Source organism: Cystoisospora suis (genome assembly GCF_002600585.1).
Source record: "Cystoisospora suis strain Wien I chromosome Unknown contig_1723, whole genome shotgun sequence".
Classification (NCBI taxonomy): Eukaryota; Apicomplexa; class Conoidasida; order Eucoccidiorida; family Sarcocystidae; genus Cystoisospora; species Cystoisospora suis.
Genome location: NW_027154523.1, coordinates 26,067 through 38,531, shown reverse-complemented (window position 1 = coordinate 38,531; position 12,465 = coordinate 26,067). Strand labels below are relative to the sequence as shown.

At 42.0% G+C, this 12,465-nt stretch overlaps 3 protein-coding genes across 3 annotated transcripts in view; 2 read left to right on the top strand and 1 right to left on the bottom strand.

Annotated features, from left to right (window-relative positions):
• Nucleotides 1-7,680, top strand: part of CSUI_003817 (subtilisin sub5) — a 17,784-nt gene extending 10,104 nt beyond the window's left edge. Inside the window, exons 5-9 of the mRNA XM_068064012.1 lie at nt 1,450-1,586; nt 2,180-2,329; nt 3,286-3,371; nt 4,746-5,062; nt 6,250-7,680. Of these exons, the coding sequence (XP_067924017.1) occupies nt 1,450-1,586; nt 2,180-2,329; nt 3,286-3,371; nt 4,746-5,062; nt 6,250-6,899 (1,340 nt within the window). The 3' untranslated portion in view covers nt 6,900-7,680. The remainder of the gene's footprint in view (nt 1-1,449; nt 1,587-2,179; nt 2,330-3,285; nt 3,372-4,745; nt 5,063-6,249) is intronic.
• Nucleotides 7,681-7,754: 74 nt separating this feature from the next.
• On the top strand, nt 7,755-8,742 carry CSUI_003816 (uncharacterized protein). The gene has a single exon (XM_068064011.1). The coding sequence runs from the start codon at nt 8,261-8,263 to the stop codon at nt 8,444-8,446; it is 186 nt and encodes a 61-aa protein (XP_067924016.1). The 5' UTR covers nt 7,755-8,260; the 3' UTR covers nt 8,447-8,742.
• Nucleotides 8,743-9,967: 1,225 nt separating this feature from the next.
• The window catches only part of CSUI_003815 (uncharacterized protein), a 7,301-nt gene continuing 4,803 nt past the window's right edge, over nt 9,968-12,465 (bottom strand). Inside the window, exons 5-7 of the mRNA XM_068064010.1 lie at nt 12,215-12,323; nt 10,995-11,038; nt 9,968-10,137 (exon numbers count right to left, since the gene is read on the bottom strand). Coding sequence (XP_067924015.1) covers nt 10,070-10,137; nt 10,995-11,038; nt 12,215-12,323 — 221 coding nt within the window. The 3' untranslated portion in view covers nt 9,968-10,069. The remainder of the gene's footprint in view (nt 10,138-10,994; nt 11,039-12,214; nt 12,324-12,465) is intronic.

Below are 12,465 nucleotides of genomic sequence, written 5' to 3'. Positions count from 1 at the left end.
TCTATCTCCAATCTATCTATCTGTCTTTGATCTATCTATCTTTGATCTATCTATCGTTGATCTATCTATCTTCTATCTATCTATCTATCTTCAGTATATCTCCCTATCTTTAATCTGTCTTTCTAACTTTAATCTATCTCTCTATCTTCAATCTATCTTTAATCTATCTCTCTATCTTTAATCTATCTATCTATCTACCTATCTATCTACGGTTTCAGGTATATGCACAGATATGCATAGACAAAGGGTTATATGTATAAATGTTATGTATGTATATATTGAGGACATACATGGATACGTACGTGTACATATCTCTTCATACATACACATATGTACTGCCGATCCATCTAAAAGGTTGTTTCTAGAGATATCTATCTAGGTCTATATATATATGTGCATATAGAAAGGGCTTGAGCTTTCTATATCTCCTCACTTTTACCGATCTTCTCTATAGTGCGTGATAGTTGTACACCTGGATGAGATCTTTCATACCCCTCTAGATCAGTTCGATGGTAGCGTGCGCCTTTCATCGTCTACAGAGGTATGCTATCTCTGATATCGAGAAGATCAAGGTGAGAGCAGATAGATAGACTAAAGATAGATAGACAGATTAAAGATAGGTAGATAGATAGATTGAAGATAGATTGATAGATTGAAGATAGATAGACAAATCAAAGATAGATTGATACATATAGATAGATATATATAGATAGATAGATATAGATAGATAGATAGATAGATTAAAGATAGATAGATAGATTAAAGATAGATAGATAGATAGATTAAAGATAGATAGATAGATAGATTGATAGATTGAAGATAGGTATACAAATTAAAGATAGATTGATATATATATATATCTATATAGATAGATATAGATAGGTAGATAGATAGATAGATTAAAAATAGATAGATATATATATAGACAGAAGAAGTCCATAAAGCATGAATAGCAAGATGGTGATGGAAGCGATTCATTTTCATCGCTGAGGTCGAGAAGAATAGGAGAAAGAGAGGTACATAGGAGAAGTTGTCTTAGGGGAGAAGAGGAAGTGTATGTATGGCTTTCTTTTCTCTAGAGAGAACTTGTCTCTATTCTTTATGGATTCTTGTTCTCTGTCTCTTCTTTCAACATAAACATCTCAGTCATCGGACCTAACGTGTAGATCAATAATGAAAGAAGAAAACGACTAGGACGAGAGATCAGGGCTCCTTCGTCGTATCCTATCTATCTCTATTGTGAACAGATGTAGAGAGGATACATGAAGGGAGACACTTGCTCCCCCTTTTGTCGGTCTCTTGGCATAGAGAAAGCCGAAACGTTTCTTACGGACACCGTGCTTACATGCGTGCACGCCCCTGCGTGCATGTAAGTCGCTATGTGTGCCTGCATGTAAGTGACTATGTGCACATATACGTAAGTTACTCTGTGTGCATGCATGCATGCAGATCATGAAGATCTTTGGGATCAATGGTGGAGAAACACCGATAAAGGGGAGAAATCAAAGACGTCAGAATGGCCTGACAATTGCATGGATGGAATTGATAATGATGAGAATGGCTATATAGATGACTGCTACGGCTATGTAAGTCTTGTGAAGAGAAAGAAGAGAAAGAAAAAGAAAGACAAGTCTTGTTGCCTATTTCAGAGCCTTTCCTACCTTTTTCTTCTTCTCCTTCCTTCTATGTGATAGACGAGAGGGCCTGTGCTCATAGTGGAGTAATGACTGATCGGCAGGGGCGACCCAAATGAAGTTTCTCTTAGCTGCAAAGAGATCTAGACTTTGACGATGGATGAAATAGAGAAAGAAAACAACAGAAACTTCTTACAACTCAGACGAGTCTAAAGATAGATGGATATATAAATAGATAGATAGATTTAAAATTGGTAGATAGATAGATTAATGATAGCTAGATAGCTTTAAGATTGATAGATAGATAAATAGCTACAAAGTGAGTTGCATGAGAATTTGACGACGTTTGTCTGTTGCTTTCCATTAATGTTTCTGAAGAATTTCTCAACATGGGCTACAGTATACATTGGACGTGAAGGCGTGTACAACATGAAGTGACAGTTCCAATTTCTCCTTCTTCTTCTTTCCTTCTTCTTTCTTGTGTGTCTCGCTTGCATTCTCCTTCTTCTTCTTCCTCTTCTTCTCTTTGTTTTGCTTTCGTGAAGTCTTTTGTCTCTTCAGAGGGTGGATCGATTGATAGTTTATACGGGAAGCACGGCAGCGCCGTAGCTAGCCAATGTTGTGCAGGAACAAACAACGCGCTTGGGATTGCATCGATAGGATGGAACCTCCGCCCTATGGCTCTACGTGTCGATGTACGTCCAGCCAAAGGCTTCAGACCTTCCTGCCTAAGGCGATCGACCTGCCACATACACATATACAAGTCGATATACCTCTAAATACAAATATGTACATACACGTCTATATCCCTCTGAATACAGATACCTACATAAAAGTCTATATCCCTATAGATATAAATGAAGACATACAAGTCCATATACCCATACACATAGAAAGAGAGACATGAATGGACTGTAGACGGATCTGCTAGTGGATTCACACGGTGGAGACTTGTATGTGTTTGTCTGCATGAGAGGTGTTCTTTTTTTCTCGAGCGTTTAGTTGCCTCGTAGAGTTTGTGTATGGCCCCCTCCTTACCTGCGTCATGAGACAGAGGAGGTCTTATTTAAGAAAGAAGATAGCCCTCGTGTCAATATAGTCTTTCTTTCCTTCTAGATGTTCTTTCAGGATATGTCAATCTGTAAAGAAGAGTTCCTTGTGATTTTTCTTTTATGATCGCACTGTATATCCACATTCATACATAGCTACTCATACATACCTAGACATACTCATACATCCACATTCATACCTACATAGACATACATATACATATTCATATCTACAGGAGGGATATCGTTGCTTCTCCTCTTGTTATGCTAGGGTACTTTTCTATAATCCTTGGGATAGATCTTATTCTCAACGTCACCTATCCTGCTGAAACGACTATTCTTCTTCTCTTCTGGGTTCTCTTCTCTCCTCTCAGAGAATGTGTCTTTTTCTCTCCTAACTCACCTGTTGCTCTTATTTCCAAAGAAAGCACTTCTTGTGGTCATCACTCCCTTCTCTTCTTATCCCTTACACCTTTCTTGCTTTTCCTTCTCTCTCTCTCTTTCTCTCCAAGTTCTTCAAGACACCTTCTTCGTCTTGGTGTGTAGAGAGCGTCCCTCTCATAGGCTTCATCTTTCTTCCTTTCTCTCCATTCTTCCCACAGGGGTCGTATTCCCAGCTAGCGGAGGCGGTGAACTACGCAGCAGACAAGGGAGTAAAAGTTGTGAATCTAAGCCTAGGAGGACCTCCGTAAGTTGAGAGGCTCCTTCGTTTCTGTCTCCTGTCATGAAGAAAAGAGAAACAAAGAAAGCGCAATCTAAGCCCTCTTGGTATTTGGACAAGGGACAATTCAGACTAGAGAAGGATCGAGCTTATCACACAAAGAAAGAAAGAAAGAAAGAAAGAGGAGGGATAAGGTAGCATTACAAAGAAAGGGTACTCATGAAATGTGGTGGAGAAAAAGAAGAGAGGAGAAAGGAAAAGGCGAGAGAGAATGAGAGGTGGGAGTGATGGATGGGAATGCATAATCTCTCTTCATTCTCTCAGGAACCGGGGAAGAAGGGAAGATCTCATATATACAAGAGATAGAGAGAAAGAACGGCTTCGGTGCAAACATTCTACTTGGTACTATTCTAGATCTGCACTTGTGAAATCTTTTAGAGTAAGAAATCGGTAGATAGATAGATAGATCAAGATAGAATGATAGATAGCTAGATAGATAGAGATGGAAGGAGAATGTCACGTACACACAGGTTCTTTTTTCGCTATACATTCTGAAAAGAAAAGGAACAAGTAGAAGAAACGACTGCGAGATTTCTCTCTCAAATCTATCTATTCCTCTCTCTCTCTATCTATCTTTAATCCATCTATTTACCCATCTATCGTTAGTCTATATATTTTTAATCTATCTGCATCTCTATCGATCTGTCTCCAATCCATCTATCTTTGGTTTATCTATCTCTCGTGATCCCCTCACATACCGAAGCACAATACCGTCATCTGCTTATTTGACTTGAGAGAGTTTCTATCTACTTGTGCCTGGAAGAATATCAAGAGCGGGCGAGGTCTATGAAATCCATTCTTCTATTATCCTGCCTCCCAAGCCTTTAGCAGGCCTTCAGTCAGCTCTCCTTATCTGTCTCTTATTCTCCTTCGTAGTTATCCCCGTCTCTCTATTCATTCTAGCTATACAGATATCTATCTATGTTCCTCTCGCTGTCTACATATATATATATAGATCTATATATATATATGTATGTCTTCACCCAGATGTTATAGATAAGAATACAGAGAACACGGCGGACGGACGAATGAGAAGCAAATAGGACAGAAAGATAGACTTCTTTTTAGCTACATATACATATATACATTCCAACATATATCTTTGTATGTATCCACTATGTTGCATAGAATACCATACAGATACTCTTCCTCTGTCTCGTCCTTTCTCTCTTTCTTTCTTTCTTTCTTTCCCACTCTCTCTTTCTTTCTGTCATATCTCTTCATGAGAGAGATGGTCGTCGTCATATCTTCCCCCTCTTTCCTCTCTAGCAACCTCAGCAGCATGAGAATGTTGTCGCTTTTCTTTCTTTCTTTTCTTCTTCTTCTTTTGTATCTTTGTAGATCCCCTACCTTGGAGCACATCGTTGAAGCTGCGGAGAAGAAGAACATTGTGCTTGTGGTTGCGGCTGGGAATCATAAGTGTGATTTAGGTGCCATTGAAAAGACACCGTGTCTAGATGAGAATGGAACGGTGAAGGGTTATCCAGCCGCATATAGCGATCGCTTCTTCAATCTTATAAGTGTAGGAGCTGCAGAAATTAATGGAAAGGTCGCCTCCTTCACAAACTTTGACTCCTCCCCTACACATGCGAGAGTTCAAGTCATGGCCCCTGGAAGAGATCTCCCCTCATGCAACGATCAAAAGCAAAGTCTTGATGGTATCTAGCCATACACCAAGGGACTCATTCATCTCTTCATCCCTCTCTATCTATCTATCCGTCCTTATTCTACCTAGCTACTTCCAATCTATCTACCTTTCATCCGTCTATCTATTTATGTATCTCGAATCTATCTATCTTTAATCTATCTATCTATCTTTCATAATCTATCTATCTATTCTCATTATGGTGGTATGTATGTGAAGATGGATAGACAGGTTGATAATTAGATATATGAGAGGTTCTCTACCTGTTAAGAACATCCATATAGACAAGACTGTAGTGGGGATATGTCACACGTTTGTACATAGTCCACTTACACCTGCTCCTCCTTCGTTGAACAAAGTCACTCTATTCTAAGAGAGGATTGATAAGGAGAAAGCTTTTCTACAAGATCTCCATCTTTACAGTGATCGTGTTTCCTTCCAACGAGGTTTCCGTAGAGAGGTTTCTTGGTAGGTCTATACAGACATGTAGATATATCTCGAGTGAGGCATTCTAGGCCGAGTGAAGGTAAAAGTTGTTTAGGTGCTTTTGATGGATGGCTTTCCGCATGCAAACAGACAGACGAAGAAGTACATTAGATTTCTTCTTCATCTTCTTTTTTCTCATCTCTCAGACGTTTTGGGCTCTCATTAGCGTGATAGACAAGAGAAAACAACAGAACTGAATGGGGGGCTGCGAGAGGGGAGTCCCACTCGAGGTGTATAGACACCTGGAGGGATTCGTTGTTTTGTTTCTTCCTCGCCTCTTTCTCTCACTTGACGCCACACACCGACCTAGCGGAATGCAAGTAGAAAGAGATATGAGTGACAACAACAGACGCATCTTTATGCCATCGACCCCAAGATATACACGGACCTTCTTATCTACATACATATACCGTCATATATACATGTACATGCGCAAAACCAAATACATACATATGTATGTGTATAGAGAGAGTCTATATGTGTGTATATCTCTCTATCTATCTATCTGTATATATATGATATGTACATCTATGTATATACATGTATATATGTGTGTATGTGAGAGGAGATTGGTTTTCTTGGTTCGTCTGAAGTCGAGTTTCTCGAGAGATTTGCACGCATTCATTCTATCTCACTTCCCCGTTATCTTTCTTTTCTTTTTCTTCTTCTTCTTCTTTATCTTGAGACGGCTTCTTTTTCTTCTTTTTCATACAGGATACCTCTCTATATCAGGCACGTCGTTTTCTTCTCCTATAGTGGCTGGGATTGTGGGACTTGTGCGCTATGAGAGACCCGATCTATCGCCTCGTGAAGTCCGTTCTATTCTTGTGAAATCGTGTAAGAAACAGCTCTCTGAATCTTCTACGACATCTTTCTCCTCTTCTCCTTCTCCTAGTTCTTCGGTATCTCCTCCTACTTCATCTTCTCCTCCTACTTCTTCTCCTCCTTCTACGTCTTCTTCTCCTTCTACTTCTTCTCCTCCTACTTCTTCTCCTCCTCCTACTTCTTCTTCTCCTCCTACTTCTTCATCTCCTCCTACTTCTTCATCTCCTCCTACTTCTTCATCTCCTCCTACTTCTTCTTCCTCATCTTCTTCTTTATCTCTCTCTTCTTCTTCTTCTTTGGTATCTCCTTCCCTAGATTCCTTGTGCGAATGCCAAGGTACTGTAAGTGCTGAGCTCGCATTGAAGCTTGCAGGAGTTGAAAGAAAAGAAGAAGACAAAGAAGAAGAAAGAGAAGAAGAGAAGAAAACGTCTAAAGACATGAAGAGCAAACAAGATAAAGTTGAAGAAGAAGATAGTAGCTGTAGCAGTGACTGGTTTACTCAGTACATAGAAAGAAGATCTAGAGAGAGAGAAGGTTAAGCTAAAGCAAGAGATCCACTTCAAATACAACAGCTAATGAAACGTCTACCTCTTTCTCTCTCTCTCTTTAGTCATCGGTATTCTCCTCATTTCAGCGAGAAGCTTCTTTCTTCTTGTTGTTGGGAGTGAAGAGTATGTACATCTGGGAGCCATACAAAGAGGAAGAAAAGAAAAAGTCTAAAGCATTGCATAGAGGGGTTGAAGTTCATTCCGTTCCAGGGCGACAATAGAGATGAGGGATAGCACAGAGAGAGAGAGATAAAGAGGGGAGAGATAGAAAGAAACGAGAGATAGATAGAGAGAGATGGAGATGTGAGAAGAATAAGAAAGTCTGTATAAGTCAATGAAAAGATGAAGGATGAAGAAGGCTGGAAAAAGAGAGATCAGAGAGAAAATGAGTTTCATCTTGAGGCCTGTGTTACATATAGGTCTCTACAAGAAGAAGCTGAGCCTGTGTATAGAGGGGAGAGAGAAGAAGAAAAAGAATTCTATTCTAGGCTCCTCTCATAGCAGGCCGACTTGACTTGGGAAGAGAAAAAGACAGAGAATGAACACCACACAGGCACCATCTCACTTCGGATCGTCTTATGTCACAGAATAGACTGGCCGTGTGTATACGACACGACGAGGAGAGAACAGCATACGAAAAGCTGAATTGCTTTCTCCTTCTCGCATTTCATCTCTTTCTGTTCATTCGCCGTAGCTTACTTAATTCTAAGGCCGGGGTGTGTATGTATGTATGTGTGTATGTATGTACCTATGACAACCAAGGTGTTCGTATAAGTATACATATGCAGATATATGTATATATATATATATATATATGCATCTAACTGTATGTATATATGTATATACATGTGTATGTACAGCTGTTGTCTTGTTACATCATCGGGGGACACCGGTGATCGGGAAGATGTTCGGGGATTTTACACCGCTGGCATAGGTATATGTCTCTATAGATCTTGTCTGTCTACATAGAGGTATACCAGCACGAGAACGAAGGGAAGGTGGGAAAGCGAGGGAGAAGAGGAAAAAAGAGTCAAGAAGACTCAGGCTAAGCTTCATAAAGAGATTAAAACTTCATCCATCTTCTTCCATTCTATAAGGCACATGCAATCAACACAAGGAAGCACCGACAGCAGGCCATTCATACAAGAAACACTCAGAGGAAAGGGCCGCTTGGCGTGAAACGGAATAAACAGCCCCCTTCATATATGGATGTGAATCTCTATATCCCGGGCTCCTCTTAAGGAAACGCTAGAAAACTAGCTCTTACCATGACACGGATATGGTGAGAGACACGGGGAATTCTGAAAGGAAGAGTTAGTCAGAGGGGGGTCTTCATCCTTTGGTATTTCAAGATGACGGGGGAAAGTTCCTTCTCAGTCAGGGCCGGGAAAGGCCTTTTTTCTCTAATCTTTCTTGCTGTCTCTGAGACAAGGGAAGAGCTAGCTCTCACTTCATCCCTCCTGCTTAGTAGTAGGACAGCTGGCGTCTACGCGGCGCAGCGGCAGCGGGGAATCGTCATATTTTTCACACAGGTTTGATTTGAATCTCTGTGAGTTTCATTCAGATCGTTTCTTTTCTCTTTCTCTTTTTTCTTTCACTTTCGTACCCAGCCCCCCCGACAAAGAAAGAAAAGTACGAGGACGTGTCTCCCTGCAGCATTAGCGGGTAGTCGTTCTATTTACGGGGATGGTTGGGTGTTTTGCCGAGGGAAACGCAGCTTTCCTCTTTTTGTGATTTGGTTCTGCTACTCAAAAAGTGAGTTCCTTTTTCAATTGAAGAGTTACGTCTTCAATTTTATTGTTCCCCTAACGATTTCAGCGATCACGTACTGACGCGTACAGAAGTAGAAGAAAAAGCTGCACGGACCCGGCAGAGGCTGAGAGCAGTTAGTACGAAGACGAGAAATCCTATATACATGTTGCTGTAGCTTATGCCTCCTATCGCTTTCCTTAGGTTCCAGAGCGACGAATCTGTATGGGAAACTTCACTCGTATCCGTCTACCTACAGAGAAACAGCTATCTCCCCGGCGATCCCTCTAGCGCTAAACAAAGGTCGCGGCACCTTCGAGAAAAAAAACTGTGTCGCTACGAAGTCTGCCTGGCATTGCGCTTCTCCAACACTGAAGAACCTCAACCATTCTACTATGGACAGATCCTGTTGCCAACGAATCTTGGAGGGGAAATCAGCCTCTTTTCCATGCGAAGGTGTTCAGAGTCTTTTGTCGCACAAAGATACGCTCTTGTCGTTCGTTCAGCCTAGAGGAGAAGCGACTTGAGATATGCCCTTTCTCTTTCACTGCTAAAGGTGGATGAGCGGCAAAGGAAGAGTTCCAGCCACTGGCCCTTCCTACTGATCGCCGTTTGGCTTCTGCAGGTTCTCTACACAAAGGGCATTCCTTGAGGAATTCCTCGTGCCGCGCTAGTCGCCGCATTTTGCATGAGAAAGAAGAGATTTAAGAACGACTATGGCCAATGCTGTTCTTCAAGATCGGTAAGACTAGCGTGGTCTTCTTTAGTGCGATCCCTGCATGACCAAGAGCTGTCCAGTCCTTCCCAAACATGACGGAGTCAATAGCTTCAAGGCGTTTCATAAGAAAGCAATCATTCCATACACTTAATATGATATCACCGCATTGGCAAATGACGACTTTGCACGGAGAGAATTCATACGTCAATCGAACTGATCAACCACACGAGTTTTCCCCACTGCCAAAGTTGCTCTTTCTCGTATGATCAACTTCACCAACCTGCAGGTGGGTAGCACTGCTCCGCAATCTTTCTTTCCCGGAACTTCTTCACACATGAGAAACATTGAAGACAACAGTGACATAGTTGGTACTCAGCACGGCTTTTTTTTATGCATGCCTTAGATTTTCCCAGTACTGAGGAAGAAATGGGGGCCCGGGTTACTTCTTTTCTGAAGTGTCCGTCCTTGTTCACATGTGCTTGGCTTCTGTTCTTTCTCCAATTCGAAAAACGAAAGAAGATGTCAGTGAATATACGGAGGACATGCTCTCGGGAAAACGACTTCTGTTGAAACTTCTCTTGCTTTTACGTCAAAGTCATGTGGTCAGGAAGGCTGTTTCCTTCACTGACACTCCTCTCTTGGCCAGCAGACCTGTGAGGCTCATGGTCTTCAGTCCGATCTAGCATAGTAGATATCAGAAGTTAAGCCGCACCTGCCGTCCACGTTCGCCGACTTGCTCGCTGAGGAGAAACGCGCAAATAGCTGAAAGGAGGAAAAGGCCGAACAACAGAGAAAAGCCAACAATTGCATGCACTATGATGAACCAGAGAAAGACAGAGAGGTGAAATATCGCCCTCAGACCGCGATTAACATTTACAGTCTATCTATCCACAGTATTGATTCCCGTCAAACAAACAAGTCACGTACTCATTCCTTCAATACACCTATACGTACATGCATATAGTTACACTCTACTCATGTTATCGCAGAGATAGATAGATAGATAGACAAACTTTACACGACACGCCTAACAGCAGAGTCACGCGTATGTACGTGTGAAGTGTTAGATGGGATTAAGCCTTATGACTCTATGAATAAGAGAGCAATAGAGACAGACACGGTGATACTTCAAGAACCAACACAGCATACACTTAGCCCCCCTCACCTTAGTGCGACCCGAACTCAATACAGGTACGATGTCAGCACTATGTGTGTGGCTATACTTGGACTATAGAAGCTCTTAAGTCAATGATAAACGCGTGATGGGGCTTCGAAAAGAGGAGCCCTCGCAGTTGGGACTACTATAGGAACACAAATAGAGTCGAGTACGTAGCAGTAGAGAGGTATGGAACTGATGAGGAGACTTCACTGCTGAAGCAAGTTGTACTGAATTCATCTACAAAGAAAAAGAAAGGCCTCCTAAGATCACTACACCCTCCTGTCGGTGAATCTCTGAACAAGAGAACAACCCCATTGAAGCGAAAGAAAGAAAGAGTAACCGCGACGTTGTTAATACCGTGATACAGGAGATAGGTACACTGTAAATCGACAGAATAGAAACTCTTCCGCATCAATACTTAAAGCATTCCTTTTTTGAATCACAAAGAAGTAAAGCTTACTTGCCAGAAGAGTCCCGATCGACAACAGTCGCTCGCGCCAGAGCCTAAAGAAAGGATAAGAAAGTACTTCACTAAGAGTAGCACTAGGCTTGCAGCCCAGTGAGAGGTCTTATGTTTGCGAAGAGCCGTCACGAATGAGAGAAGAGATAGATAGAAACGGCAGTTTCGCCCCTATGCACACAGTTGCTGTCGATCATTTTGGATTTCCAAACACGAAGAATAAGAATAGTTATGAGGAGACGTAGATCCGGTCCTAGCAGTCGGTGCATGAAGAGAGCCATTGATTGAAGGGCTCTGTACACCTCAGTCTTTTCCCTCACAGTGAATACTCTTCTTTACAGTGGAGGGTTCAAACACATTAAAGACACGTAAGCTAGCTAGCTAGCTGGGTCTCTCTCGGCATTTCAACAGTCTAGAGACCCGTTACAATCGAGGCGTCTTCTCCTTGATCTTACGTGCACGGCGCATTCTTATCTGCTTTCAGAAACCACCTAGTTGTCTTTCCCCCCTGATCCTCGCTCATTCAGCGTCTCTAGTGAAGTTCTAAGACTTGTAGGACTTGAGGATGACAACATTGCTTAACTCACACTACCATTTGAGAAGTCGAGAGTCGAGGAGCATTTCAGAGAGTTCCTTCTCTTAGTGTGTATACACCTGAAGATGAAGTCAGGAATCACGTCGTCTCCCTCTGGTCGACTTTTCTCGTCTTAAGAAGGAAGCCTGCATCTGTGAAAAGCGCGGAGTTGCTGTATCAAGAATCTTCCGTTTTTCTTCTTGGTGAAGAACCACTAAACTAAGACCGTCAGCTAGACCCCTGATCATCTACAAGAAGAGTAGCCATGACTTTCTGCTGGAGGAAGATTCCATGACTGGCTGGCGTTCTTTACCACTACATGAGATTTACTGATAAAGTAAGAGAAGCTTCAAACACATCTATCGCAGGAGAGAAATCATATGTACCTCCACATGTATAGCCAGCTTCGGAGAAAAGCGACAGATCTTTCTGGGGTGGTCTGATGAGAGTCAAGTGTGTGTGACACTATAGAGTAGAAAGAGGAGAGAAGTTAGATGGATGAAGTCGATGCTATTCTAGTTGAACAACTGATAGGTCACAGGGACAAAGAAGAAAAGGAGAGAAGCCTCTCATAGAAACAAACGTCAAGAATCATGTCTCGATAGGGGGGAGATGAGATATCTGACAAGGCCTATAGATTCCTTACCATACAGGGAGAAGAGAATGAAGATATGTCAAGTAATCGCCAGCTAGAAGCACAGAGGCCGACATGGCAAGGAGATAGAGACTCTCTGCGGCCTCGATCTGCTGTGCGGCTGAAGAGCGACCGATCCAATGCAGAAGAAACACACACACACAACCAATGGAGATAACTCCTGGAGAGAAAACAGCTACCTTCCCTCATGGACCTCACATCAGGGGTACTACAGAGCAAATACGAAAGAAAGAAAGAAAGAA

Bases quoted from the DNA above. Each gene is read 5' to 3' on its own strand.
- CSUI_003816 (XM_068064011.1), top strand. From the start codon at position 8,261: ATGACGGGGGAAAGTTCCTTCTCAGTCAGGGCCGGGAAAGGCCTTTTT.